The following is a 14,669-nucleotide window of genomic DNA, read 5'->3' as shown; positions in this document are numbered from 1 at the left end:
CCCTTCTTCCCTCTCTCTTATCAATTTTGATTCCTCTTCCCCTCTCTCCTCAAGGAAGATGAAATCACGCTGGTGATTAAGGTGGCCTACTCTGTGTTGGTTTAATTAGAACAACTGCTGTTTCAGTTACAGTAAAACTCTCACCAGTGTGCCAGTTGCAAAGGCACTCTAATGAAACCCCTGCCTCTTCAGGAGCTTTGCGTTAAGTAGCCAGTGAGTCCTCAACATAAAATGGGTGGCTTTTCATGCTTTGTCCTGTCTTTGGGCTGCCTCTGGCCCCTGTAGGAGCTAGAGGCTCCTGTCAGAGCAAGACATTTGTCTCCCCAGAAGAGACAAATGGGTTTGGGGAGGGAAGAGGGACAGGGGAGGGGAGAGGTGTGTATTGCTGTCCATGACAGTAACAGGGGAATACAGGGGGGTGAAGCTCAGTGAGATGCTTTTGGTCGACACGATTGGCCACGGTCTTCTCATGCCAGCAGCAGCACAGTTTTTGGAAGTTTTCTGTAAGCATCATGACAAGAGAGAGTATTAGGGAATTGGGACAAAGTCGTGAAATATCTTTTTAGTTTGTCCTCAGACCCCTCCTAAACTTATGGGGTAAGCTGAAAGAAATCAGAAAGGAGTTGGTTTGAAACCGTTTCTTCTACTCATTGTTTTCTGCCTTCTCCCTTTCTGGTGAACCCCCTCTTTTTCCTGTATCCCTGCATGAGAGACCCTGTCTCACAGCCATGATTTGCCATAGTGCTGATGACCAACAGCTGTGCTTGCAATGGCAAGAGCTGCATCTGGGAGCTAAAAGAGCTCAAAATCAGAGTCTATATTTCCTCTCTGCTTGCCTCCCCTGTAGGACTGTACAAATTGCAATATTAGTCACTGGGCAAAAGCCTTCCTCCTCCTTTGCAGTCAGTGCCATGCAGGTTTGGGAGAGAGAGAGACTCCTTATTCTTTGGGAAGTAGGGGGGTGGCTAACAGTATAGATATCCTAGACTGAAGCAGTCATTTATCTGGACCACTATCACTATGAATCAACAGCAGATACCTCAGATGATAATATCACAGGAGGCAGCCCAATTGATCAAAAGTCCCTGCGGCGTGTGAGCCCAGACAATATCTTCCCAGCACACCCCACCCTGCTCAAAACCTCTGTGATCCTTGCCTTGATACCTGGCAATGCTTCATGCCTGCTCAATCCTAAATCCAGCCATTTAGCCTCGTCTCCTGATCCCTTGTTGTGCTCCCTGGGGAATATTCCCTTTGCTCCGTCCACCAGCAGCAGATACGGGGGATGGTGTCGGGCAGTCACTGTGCTGGATCTAATTGAGAAACATTGCAGCAAGGAGCGTGGTCAACAGAAAAGCAAACAAAATGATTTTTCAAGGCTCTAATCCACCTATACAAATATTGGCACCAGGCATCACAACACACTGACATGTTTTTGAAAGGGTAAATCTTGCTGAGGGGTGGCTTAACTCTTTGACCTCATTTCCTCAGTTGAAAACTATAGCTGTGTAAAAGATCAGTGGCAAGATCCAGGCTGATATGGAAATCCCGGTCTTTGGGTTTTAGTTGTGAACTCGGTGTGTTCAGAGTAGTCTCACTGAAAACAGGGATGAGCTACAGGAACTGCCATCTTGCAAAAGCACAGGAGATTCAGGGGCTGTGTAATCTGGTCATGAAATGTTTGACTCCAGCTTGCAGAGGAAGACCCACAGGAATGTGTAAGGGTCTAAGCTAATACTCTTTCCCATTTCAAGTAAATTTGGGCCAATTTGTAATTTCTCAAGCCTTCTTCCAAGTTTCAAACATAAAAGGATGGAATTCTATGGGCTAAGTTGAATCTCTGGGGTTTTTTAAATTTATTTTTTGGTGATTTTTAAGTTAGGTTGAAGTTGGGCATTCATTTTTACCCTCTCATCCCAAGAAGTATGAGCAGACATAAGACAGAAGGGAATAAACCCATTATATTTAAAAACAGGGAAACATTTTCATGGTGCCTATGAAAGCGAGACACCTGATTCTTGCACGATAGTATATTGGGCTTGTCATGCTCTACGGAGACACAAGGGTCTTGTAAGGAACATAACAAGGATTTTAAAAGATGCCACCAAGCACAGACCCACCCTACAGTGCCTAGATTGACAAACTGTCACAGCTGGTACCACTGAGCGCCATCACATGACGTTTCCTTAAGGTCTGGGACTGACATGAGGATTTCTGGAATTAAACTAGGGACTACACTGTAGTCCATCCCTGCTCACCACTGACAAGACAGAAAAAATATGGTTCAATCACACACCTTGTGAAACTTGCCCCAAATGAGACTTATTGCTGTTGATCTTTTCGTTGGCCTTGGCTCTGTAAGGAAGAACTTGTCTTCAAACAGTATAACGATGATAGCATGAGTGCTTTGTCCAGAATGGGAAAACTTGCAGGGAAAGAAGTACAGGAGGCCAAATGAGAGCAAACCAGCTGACAGAGTCACCGGAGACTGTAACGGTTGACTGCTTGCTGCTGTATTTTAATTGCCTTTCATAGGTTTCCATGACATGCAAGAAAACCCAGTCCCCTGCAGCAGCTCTCGGCTTGCATTACCTTCCCGTGCTTAACACAGTGGGAAACAAACACCAATTGATTTTTTTTCCCCTCCGCTGTTCCTCTTGCCAGGGGCAACCACTTGCCCACCTTTTTTTTGTGGGTCGTGGAGGAAGAAGGGGCAGCTCCCTGCAGAGCTGACCAGGCTGCTAGGAGTGAGCGATTGGTGTGCTGCCATCAATGTGCGCACATCGAATAACCCTTATGCCTGGGCTGCGATTCTTTGTCAGACCTCCTGTTTTCAACCTCTGTTCCAGCATGGTCCCCTCAGCCCTGAGGACTTCCCAACTCCTGCCTTCTTAAGACACTCCAACGGTCTGGTGTTCTCTCAGTTGATTCCTCTAGCTGATGGTGCCTTCTACCTCATATGGTTGTAAAGTAACCTCCAAAAGGCAGCAGGCAGAAATTTGGGGATGCAGAAACAGTGCGACTATTGGTTTGTTCATGTTTATATGTCATTTTCTTGGCAGGAGAGTTAGCTCGTGATGTTTGGTAGCATAGTCATGACAACTCACATTGCAGCATGCAACATTTAGGGAGTATAATATTGTAGCTGTGACATTAGATAACTTAATTTACCTCATGGTTCATAATTTACTTTACACATTGGCATCACAGCCAAGTTTTGTTCAAGAGCAATTCATCTATCCAAAAAATGCTGTTTGTGTTCATTAAAATAGTGTTAGCAAATCTGGTTTAAATTCAGCAAGTAACTTTGAAGAAAAAGAGTAAAAAATATTTTTCTTTGATGTGAAGTCTTTTTTTTTAAAAAAATTATATCTCAAATTGAGGCAGAACATTAGTTGCTTCTTCTGGTTCAGCAAAGACCAGAAGAAAACAACTGGTCAAACGGAAGACTTTGACCTGAAGCAGGGTTTGATTTTTTTTCGGGGGGTGGTTCCCTTTCTTTCTTGTGTTCACCTGTGGATTTTGAATGGAAAATCTAATCAGCTGCTGAGATGGAGTGGTATGTTGCACGCCTGCTCCGTGCGCACACTCGGGGTTGTGTGTGAGAGAGAGTGGTGACCTTTAGTGGTCATTTATGAAGATGAGTGAAGAGGGAGTGGAGATTCAGAGATGCAGCAGACCTGCTGTGGCTGCTTCGAGCAGACGGCCCCCGCTGACGTGCACCCACAGCCGGGATGCAAACTGCGTCTGAGCTGTCAGCTCTTGGCTTCCAGCTGCTGGGCAGAGACATCAGCGATGGCGAGGGGTCCCAAGTGATCCCTCCCGCTGGGTTTGGTGAGCGCTGTCCTGAGAGAGAGAGAGCACAGAGACGTCGTTCAGCCTGGGGAGGCCGCTCTCGGCCTGGAAGGTTTTATTTGCATGCTGGATGCGTGGGGTTTGGGAAGGAAGTCCCCACAAAAATCGCAGGCTTTCTTAACCCCGGCTGTGCCAGCCGGCGCTCGGGCTGCCCCGGCTGGGGAGTTCCTCGGGCGCAGTCCTTGGCTCAGGAGTCATGGCAGCCCTTTGCACATAAGGAGAAAATGCGATCGCTGATGAGCGAGGTCCCGTGAGCGCCAGGGAAAACCATGCCAGGGTGTTTCCTCCGGATCTGACTCATTCTCATTCATGAAGCCAGAGCCAGGCCAGAGCCCTCCCTGGCACTGCACTAGTTTTTTGGTTTATGTGTAAGAGCTACAGACCTAAGGGCATGGGAGGCATGAGGCCAGCTTAAACAATAAATACCCTGCTGTGCCTTGCTGCTTAAACAGAGTAATTACTGCTTTACTACATGTGACCCCTCTGTTCCTGTCCCTCTGGCAGTTGTTATTTCATGGCTCCCTTTACACAAGGGATGTCTGTGCCTCTCTCCGTGACGTACATCTCTCTGTTTGCCGCTGTCTCGCCTCTCCCGTCTTTCTCACTCCCTCTGTCTCAATGCATTTCTGTTTGTCAGTAGCTGACTACCATTTCCTCTTTTTCTCGGTCACTGAAGAATCTCACTTGGTTTGCATTTCTCTCTCCCAGCCACCGTCCCTCTCTTCATTCCGCCACATTCCTCCCTATTTTCACCACTTCCCATGCCACACTAGTTTTTCTGCCTTCCCTCCTCGCTGTAGCATCGTAGCACTAGCTGTCCCTTTGCTCATCCACCATCTGCTGCTCTCCACTGATCTCCTTGCTAAAAACAAGCTTCTTCAACTAAGGGACAGAAAAAAAATGCCAAGCTCATTGGAATCTGTGATGGCTGAGGAGACAGAGACTACTAAATGAAAACTTCAAAGTTTTGAATTAAAAAAGAAAAAAATCCCAGCTGGAAGTAAAACAAAAAAATTACGTCAAAGGCTCCCTTAGCTATTTTTGTCTTTCTGAAGCCTGTTCCTAGGGAATGTAAGGTGCAGAGGGAAGAAGGAAAGTTAGGTGAGCAAAACCATAAACAATAAATGGAGAGTGCAGAGACAACAAAAACCGCAGTTCAGCATTGGAAGTTGCTACACACAAAAAAACTTCAAATGGCATTTATTGATTTGCAGTCTTTTTTATCCCCTCGCATCTTGTTTTAGGCAGAGGAGGGCCCAACAAAGATGCATAACCCCTCTGCTCTCCCCCCTTCACAACTACAAAGAGGCTTGGAGGGAAAACAAACACAGAAGCAGGGTATCTGATCTCTTTCTCCACAAACCAAATGCAAAGAGATGCTTTCAGTGGGTCCGAACTTCAGTTTAAGACCACAACAGAAGTAAAAACAAACAAACAAAACACAACTAAAGTAATTTCTGCATAAAAAGGAGCCCAGGGGAGGATGTAACAAAATGTGGCTGCCACCTCTGCGGACTAGCTTCCCCTTTGGAGATGTAGGGAACTAGGGCATGAGGGGAAAGACCTCTGTGACGGAGCACATGGCTGAAATCATTGCTGTTCCCTTGACTACCTGAAAGAGCTGTCTGCACATAGTACAAGTGGGGGGTCGTCTAGGTGTGCGTCCTTTCTAGAAAGGGTGAGTTTAGCCTTTGGGGAAAGAGTGATGGTGCATGGCAGCGCAAGGGGCCATTTGGGTGGAGGTGGGAAGGACCCATAAATACGCGGGGAGGGTGTAAGTATGTTTCTGCACACACAGTTGGATTTATATAAATAAAAGTATATAAAATAAGTAATATATAAAATATGGAATATAATATATGTATTTTTGTATATCTGTCTCGTGTATATATATATATATATGAGAGCATACGCAGTTATGCACGTCAACAGGGGATGATATGCAGAGCCCATGGGGTCGTACAAGGCTATCTCCAAAGGGTGGGAGGAGAGGGGGCTTCTTGCCAGCAGGCTAGCATTGCCAAGCAGGCTTGCTGTTTGGGTTCATTATTTACTTTACTAGGTCCAATTAGGAAGCCAGGGGATAGGAAATGTGGCTGAGGCAAGCGAGCCTTCAAAGCCTTCCTCCTGCACACATCAAAGCCGTCTGCCGCAGATCCCTGTGCAAAAGGGGCTCTGCCAGCTCGGAGCAGCGGCAGGCGCCTGGCTCACTCTGCTCGGGGTCATTCCCCGTTGGTTTGATTGTCAAGCCTCCCAGGCTCGTACTCTCTTATCTCCAGCCTCTAGAGCAGAAAGCTCCCCTTTCTGATTTGCTGGGACAGAGTTAAGGAGCTAGAGCTTGGCAAGACGTTGTTTAGTGGGGCTGCAGCAACAAACCAAGCTAACTACGAACATGGGAAAGGTAAAAAACCTGCAGGGAAGAAGGTTGCTTGGAGTCATGGGAGGGATGCTTTGGGATGAGAAGAGCTGCGCTGCACGAGGAGTCATCCCCTCCAGGGAAACCTGGAAGGCTCCTCACTGGGAAGGGGTTGTACCAAACCAGACAAAACAACCAGGGGACAACCCTTGTCGGTGAGGAAGGTTTGGCAGTAGGGTCAGGATTTCGTCCCTGGGTGACGTGCTCAAGGCAAATGTCTTAATGGGAATGGAGTGGGTTGCTTGCCAGGAGCTGGCAGTGCCTTTTTTCGCCTAATAGAATATGTTCATTGTTATCGGTACCAAAGAGCATTGTCCAAGCCTTCTCCCTCCCCGCTTTGATAAACTGCATAGTGACAACCATCAGCTCCCTGCCAAAGCTGGCTCCTGCACGGAAACATTTGTAAATTCGGTCAGTGTATAAAGCTCTGTTCCTGCTCCCCCCACCCCCCCTTTGCCTTAGAGGTTAGACTTAATATGACTCACCTAATCTGCCTGCCAAGGTGAATTAGTGAAAACATCTCTACAGCCCTGTGCAAGATATCACAACCTGACATTTTTCTAACACACCGTGATACATCTTTCCTCTCCCTGATCTGTACTATGACACCTCAATTTCATATAAATGCTTTTTGTTAGAAATGGTTAATGTACTCTTAGAGGGGACAGGACTGCCAGCAAAAGGGTCTGTCTTGCAAGTGAGAATAGCCGAGTTCTTCTACCAAAATGTTGATGCCCAGGGTTGAAACAGGCCACCAGTTCAGGGACAAGAACACTGCTACTGCTGTTTCAGCAAGAGACCTTCACAGAAACTTTCACTGAAGCGTTATGCTCATATCTCTGTCCTGGAGCAGGGCAATGAGGAGCCGAATAGGCCTATTGATGTCTTTGGCATGCCCTTTGTAGCAAAAGACCTCCCTTTCACTCGTTCCCAGAGACCTCCACTGGGAAAACCAGCAGCTCGTCATCTCTTGGGAAGGGTCGTGTGTAGCTGTGAAAGCTCTCCTGCTGGACATGGTGCATGGTTTAGATTTTAAGTCCATATATGTATGCAGGGGAGAAGCTGAAAAACATCTTCCCTTGTGAAAGTATGTACCCTTTTAAGATACTTTGGAACTCCATTGATGTGGTTCTCTGATAGACAGACTTAACAGCACCCTTAATGAGGGTGCCACTCCATTAGAGCTGGTAAGTCACCCTCAACCTTCTTTTCATTACGGTGACAGTCTTGTGACAAGGGCAAATTGCAGGAGAAGCAAGTCCCACTTGGGATGAACCCTGTGTATAAACAAGGCAGAATTGCAGAGCAAATGATTTGCAAAGTAGAGGCACATTACATTTTAACCTTTTCTTTGTGAGTCTTTCCCTGATGTCTGATTAACTTTCCAGTCAACTGGCTGACCTACCAACTGGGAGTGCTGCTGTAAAAGGAGGGGAGTGTTAGTTGTCAGCTCAAATTGGGGGTGGGATTTCAAAGAGTATTATTAGCAGGTAGCTGTATGTGATAAGAAGATCTGGGAATTAAAAGAGTTCCCAACCAAAAATGAATCATGCTATGGCAAAACCACAATGTATTGGCTGTACAGACAGCAGCACAGCACAGAAGTTGCCATGCAATCCTTAATCTGTGGTCAGCCATGGCAACACCTCGTTTGAAATGCTGTGTTCAATGTGGGGTGTTGCACTTCCAGAAAAATGTGAACTTGTCAGAGAGGTTTAAAAGGAAAGAGCAAGAATGATCAAAGGTCTAAAAAAACCCCTCGCCTACAGGGGAAGGTTGAAAGACCTGGCCATGTTCAGCCACAAAAAAAAAAAAAAAAAAAAAGAAAGGAAAGGAAAGATGACAACTGAGGGAAGAACATAAGTGATTTAAAAGTTGATAAAAGGCTGTTGCAGAGAAGGAGGGAATGATTTGTTCTTTCTGTCTATAGTGGCTAAGACAAAAATAATAGCTTTAAATTGCAGCAAGGCAGACTCAGGTCAAACTTCAGGGAAGCTGCTCCAGTGGTAAGGCCAGTGAAGCACGGGAGCAGGTCGTCTGGGGCGGTTGCAGAGTCTCCGCCGCTGGAGGGCAGAGGATGTCTGTCTCCCTGACATAACCCATGTGTCCTGCCTTGAGGTCGGGGAATGGGCTAGATGGTGACTGAAGTCCCTGTGACTCACCTAACTCTGGTCCCACAGAAGTTAAGATTTCCTAACGTGTTCGTGAGTTACAGCGAGAAAAAGCACCTCTGAAAATCCCACCCTGCTGCCTTCTCCACTGACTCTCCAGAGCATCAGCCCCAGTGTCCCAGAGCACTGGGCGGGCAGCAGGAGCCAACTTTGCCTCCCTACCTTGTAAAATACACTGCTGCCATGCAGTAAGGCCCTTCAGCAGACTGTCAGGGGACGTGAAAACGTGCGTCAAAGCAGCTGTAAGTTTAGACATAGCAGTGAGATTTCCGCTGACCTGAAGATCTGGTAGGAGCTGGAGACGGGACTGCTGGTTAGCCCCGCTGAAGGAGAGGGGAAACCTTGTCTTTGCACGAGTTTGATAGGTACACTGCTGTTCTCATGCTGAGTCTCTGGGACAGGGGGTGGTTTTTCCCTAGAACGGTTCTGAAAATTGCCCGGGAAAAAAAATAAATTAAGAAGGCAAAAATAATTGTGTAAGGGACAGACTTCTGAGCAGATTTTGAAGTTGCTGAAGTCCCTGTCTCCGATGCAGAAGGAAAATACACGCAAAACCTGTGCCTGTGTGATGCGACTCATTGCAGGTGGCTCCATGAGAACTTCAGCTCCGGAGATGGGGCTTATCCACTGCTTTCACACAGTGCTGCAGAGCCGAGGACAACAGCCGTGTCCTCGCAGGCACTGTTTGAACGCCATCAAACAACTTAAGCAAAGTGGGCAGGCTTTCAGAAGTGCTCAGCACCTATGAGGCAGAAAATGTCTTCTGGGCAGAGAGTTGCTTTGGAAAATCTGACCACTCTCTGAGGAACCTGAATGGGAGCCCTTGTGAGCTGACCTTTTTTTTTTTTCTCGGAAATCTGGCTTTTGCCCTTTGAGAGCTGGGGGATGCATACACAGGCACGCAACGGGGGCTTGTGGCTTTGGATGCTGCAGACCAGTGCTTGCAGCCCTCCCTTTACACTGCTGCCAGCGCGGTTCAGATTCTTTCCAAGAGGAGCCTTACTTTGCTTTCTGAAGGAATAGGGTAGATATACTAATCCTAATATTTCATGCTTCCCTGGCACTTTTCATCCAACGATTCTAATGTGTTTTACGTGGGTTAACCTCACCGCCCTTCTCTGACCAGGAGGTGATGGGAGAGGGGGCCTATTATCTGCAGTTCACAGAGGGAGAGCAAGGCAGTGACTCACCCAAGGTCATACAGTGAATTAAAAGCAAGGCCACAGACCTCCCCTGATTCCTGCCCCCGGCTGTAACCCCAGCGCTCAACTCACTGCTTTCAAAACTGTGTTAGTGAGGCAGCACGGTTTAAATATATAATTTCCTATGTATATGAAATTATATCAGGGATTCGTGATGATTATTGGTCTCTGTGGATCAAATTACACTTTCTTTCTCTCAGTTTGCCTGTGTTTAACGGTGGCTCGATCTGATCGGTGGCACTTGAGGGTGGTGGTTGCTCTGAGAGACAGAAAGACATTTTTCACAGTTTTGCAGTGGAGAAAAGGGTGCTGACAATACACCACCACATCTGAGGACCCAGCTAGCCCTGAACCAGCCCATCAGCCACAGGCTGACTAACCTCCCCTGGTCATCGGCCATCACACCAGTGAGCTTACTCCGGTTTTATGTGGTGGAGATTTTGCATCTTGGCCTGGACAGCCTGTGAGATGCAACGCTTTGGTAGCACTTTTATGCTTCCTTCCAGATTTTCAGAACCCAAGTTTTCCATAACTAAATAAAATGCTAGTATCTTGCTGATATGGCTTCTGAAATAACTTTAAAATTGCTCGTGACTATTGTTTATTTGCAGAATCCCTGTTGTGATTGTTCCTCCACAGCAATTAAGCAGAAGGCTTCCCAAATCTGAACGTCTAACAGAGCCACCATCTGTATTTTTCTATCCTACCAGGCAGAGAGTTTGAAGGCGAGGAAGAGTATCTGGAGATCCTAGGGATCACACGAGAGCAATCGGGCAAGTACGAATGCAAAGCTGCCAATGAGGTTGCTTCAGCAGATGTCAAGCAAGTCCGCGTCACTGTGAACTGTGAGTATATCGCAACTGGAGTGGGTCAACGGGGAGAGATGTACTCGCTGGCAGGGGTGACTTCAGGATAAATAGAGAAGCCTTTCTGGGTTTATATTATGTGATCTGAAAGCAGGGGGAGCGCTGAGAAAACTATCTGCAATCAGACACTTATCGCAGGGTATAGTTTGTGCTTTAAACCTGGTAATATATAAGAAAAGAAAGAAAAAAAGAGAGGAGCTGTGAGGTGCCCCTGTCTCTCCCCTCAGAAACGCTGGCGATGCCTTGTTTTCACTCATTGTTATTCAGGAGAACAATAGCATGAAGAGAAGCTTCAGCAAGGCAGCAAGGAAAGATAAGGGAGGGTTCAGCCGGCTCAGAGCAAACACACGCCTGCCTGCACCCAGCCATCTCAGCAGTGCCTACGTGGGCATCACTGCCCAGGGGCCTGGGGCGACGTGCGGTAGAGACGTGTTCATGAGAGGGTGCAAAAACTTGACTTTTGTGCTGGTTTCAGGTCACTAACATAAAGTCCTCTCTAAGAGACCCTCTGTGCAGCAATGAAATGCAGAACTGACCAAAGGATACGGCAATCCACCTAAAAACACCGAGAGGCACAGTGAGCTACATGGCTTACATCCACACCTATGTACAAGTGGGGCATGGATCCTATCGCCCATACGTGCTTAGGCAGATGTCCACTTCACTCTGCTGGCATGCTCCTCTCACAGTGACCAAAATATTTTGTTACTCTTTTAATCCTGCGTGTGTATATGTCCACCTCCATATTTGTATGGCTTATATTTGGCACTGGAATGATTTAAAGTGAATATCCCCACCTACCTGCTCTGTTCCGTGCTTGGAGGCTAACATCGGCTGCAGCAGGGATGGATGGATGGATGGATGGATGGATGGATGGATGGATGGGTGGATGGGTGGATGGGAGGTATGTCCTCTCCCAACCTTCTTCAGTTTACACACCAGAATATTAACTTAAACTGAAAATAGAGATGGTTTCAGACATATTTCAGGGTGCACGTGCATGGCCTTGATTCACAGGTGGCACTTTTGGGGGGTTGGGATAGGGCAGAGAGCTGACGGCAGGAAGTGCTTCAGCCCATCCCAGTTTAATTTGCCACCACAGGCGATTTTAGCACATTTTAGTACCCTTCTTGTTCTTTGTCTCTTTGTTTCCCTTTGGGCCATCACATCAGATCAACTTGCCTGTCTTGCTTAGATATCAAGGTTATAGCTCCCTGCAGCATCTTCAGAATCCACAGAGTTTTTTATAATTCCCTTAGAAATTGGGTGGCAGTGGTTTAATACCAGCTGCTTCATGGGCCAAATTTGGCATTAATGTGAAACTGTAGTAGCAGATTTTCTGCACTAAAACTGGTAAAGGTTTTTTCCTGTCAAAAACAGCTGAGTTTATAAACCCAAGACATTCCATGAGAACGAATTAATATTTTCAAATATTTCTGTGAAACATAATTTCAACGATGCTTTTAACATGGTTGAAACAGATTGTTTGTATAAAGTCAAAATGTTTGATTTTGACTTAGTTTCAACTCATAATAACTATGCTACAGTAAGATCTTAAACATTTTTACTGTTGGAATATATGAAAATATAATGTGATAGAGTATTGTAATATTATTAGGTGGCCCAATTTGTAATGTAAGAAACTTATAAATTCCCTAAGGACAGATCTTTTCTTTCAAAACAGAGGGGAAAAGTCTAAGAAGTCCTAAGGACCAGGAAAAAAATCAGTCCTGTTTGGGGAATGAAAGCTAGACATTTGCATACGTCTTTCCTTATCTTGCTTCCGTAAACTACACCACAAGCAGCAGAAAGTGGGAAAACTACAGTAAGTTTGAAAACTACAGTAAGTTTGACCTGCCCAACCTCAGGAGCTTCCTGGCCTCATCCTGCTGACACTGTGGATGGAGCACGAAGCTTGTCAGCCCGGACTGCCGGAGAGAGCATCCTCGCTTTGCTTTGGTCTCACACTACCACCTTCAGGCTTCCCGAGAAATGGCCATTGCACATCACAGACAGGGAAACTGAGGCAAGAGCAGGAGGAAAACAGCTAAAGGGAACGCACTCCTGGCTTCCCTGGCAGCAAACAGCTGAACACAGAGCAGCTGCTTTTGGGTACAACAGGCTGGTTTGTTCAGGGCCACCGCCTGTGACTTCTCCTGGGAGAGGACTGGAACAAGCAGACTGCCCTTCACTGAGCGGGCAGCCTCGGGGCTGGCAGTGCCTTAACAAAAGCAGTGGCAGGTGAGGTATGGCGTATCCACAGGTCTGGACTCTGGTCTTTGAAAAGGCAAGGAGGGAGGCTAAGGCAGGGGCTGCTCAGAGCGAGGGGCTGGGCTCCTTGGCAGCAGCCCGGGGAGCACATGCCTGCCGGGGTCATTTTGTGGGCCCACAGAAAGGTGCTCATTCATTTTCCGACTCGCCTCTTGCGCTGGATTCAGTGAAATGGAAAAGGTTTGTCTCGCTGCGGACAGCAAGAAGATATACCGCCCGAACGAAAAAATCGAAGAAGGATGCTTAAAAAATCACCTTCACTATCCTTTTATTACCCCTCCTCCTTTCCAAATTAAAATATTTACGTGAACCCACAGCCTTTGAATGTAGGATCCTATTTATGTACACTTATTAATATTTATGATGTTAGAGGGCGCACTGCAATATCCCTAAAGCCCTGCATAAAATCCCGATTAAGGTCAGGAAAGGGACCACATTGAGATGGCTAATGTGTTCACAAACAAACTTCTTTCCATACATTTTCCAGACAGAATTATATTTCCTTTGACTGACACAATCCCTTTTGATTCTTTTTTTGGCCTTTCAGTGCTGGGATGGATACAGACAGTGAAGCTGTACTCTGTACACACAGACCGTGCTTTACGGTAACTTGAGTCTCAGCAAAGTAGCCATCTGAGTTGCAGCCCTGTAATCTCAGGGTATGCAAGTATTAGTGATGAGAGACAGGTGGAAATAATTCCGCCTTTTAACATGTAAAGCTTGTCGCTTAACATTTTGAACATGGTGCTGGGATTGGAGGATGCCAGTGCCTACCCTACCTGGCACCCAGCCAGCGCTGAGGCCTGGGTCCAGCGGAGCACACCTATATGTTTCCTGAGTTTTGTTTGCCCGTGGCACAACTCTCAGGCTTCAAAGTAGAGCAATCATGAGCAAGCCCTCTTGGAACCTGTGACCAAGCATCACGTCCGGCAAGGTTTGGGCAGGATTTGTAACTTCAGACACCTAAGGGAAGTGTCTCAACAAGTGGTCTGGCTCTCAAAGGTGCACCCACAGCTTCTCTAAAGCTCCCCCCTTTTAAGCTGTGAATGTATTTCTGTCTCATACATGTTGCCTCAGTCCTTTCCTTTCTTATAGTTTTGACACAGAGGTTGTATGGAAAATAATTTTCATGCTAGTGTTCCTACTGTATTCCTTTTACGTTTGCTGTCTTCCTTTACCCTTGACAAAGTGTTTCTCTCATCCTCTTCTCTCTGATGACCCCATGTGAACTAGAGATCCACAGGTAAATATTCATAAATTACAGAAGTCCATCATTAACCTTAACTCTGCCTGTGTATGCCTATGCATTTATGACAGAACTTTCTCCAGTGTTGCTGAAGAGAAGCACGCATAAGGAGCGATGCTAATGCGGTGTATTAGGGAGAGTTCAAAGAGGAGGTATTCTCCAGAGGAGCAGGGGGGACCATGTGCCACAGCAAGCAGCAGCCGTGGGCCTCCATCGGCTCAAATGGTTTGCATGAGGAGGCCAGGCTTGACATAGTTTCACTGTTCCGTTCCACCTGGAAGTGTGTGAAGTGACCACATGTTTCCTTCCTGCAGACCCTCCCACTATCACAGAGTCCAAGAGCAATGAAGCAGCCACGGGACGACAAGCCTTACTCCGCTGCGAGGCGTCAGCAGTGCCCACGCCTGATTTCGAGTGGTACAGAGATGATACCAGGTAAGACCCTTAGCTTGCCTCTTCCCTTCTCTCCTTTTCGGTCCACTCAATAGAGGATTCTCCTTAGAGAATCACCTATCATACTCCACAGCTCTTCTCCTCAAATTGCTCTTCACAAACCACAGGAAGTCTCAATGGTCCCATCAGACTCAGCAGAGGCAGCATGGTCAGGGCTGGAGGAGGCAATCCCTCTCTGTGCTAGGGGCG

General features: G+C 46.8%; 1 protein-coding gene across 3 annotated transcripts in view; it reads left to right on the top strand.

The window, feature by feature from the left end:
• LSAMP (limbic system associated membrane protein) overlaps positions 1-14,669 on the top strand; it is a 1,022,135-nt gene that overhangs the window by 982,249 nt on the left and 25,217 nt on the right. For all 3 annotated transcript variants that reach the window (XM_063351430.1, XM_063351420.1, XM_063351438.1), the window contains 2 exons: positions 10,355-10,489; positions 14,342-14,462. In XM_063351430.1, the coding sequence (XP_063207500.1) occupies positions 10,355-10,489; positions 14,342-14,462 (256 nt within the window). The remainder of the gene's footprint in view (positions 1-10,354; positions 10,490-14,341; positions 14,463-14,669) is intronic.

The sequence above is a fragment of the Chroicocephalus ridibundus genome, chromosome 1 (genome assembly GCF_963924245.1).
Source record: "Chroicocephalus ridibundus chromosome 1, bChrRid1.1, whole genome shotgun sequence".
NCBI lineage: Eukaryota > Metazoa > Chordata > Aves > Charadriiformes > Laridae > Chroicocephalus > Chroicocephalus ridibundus.
This window is presented reverse-complemented; position numbering and strand designations above follow the sequence as displayed.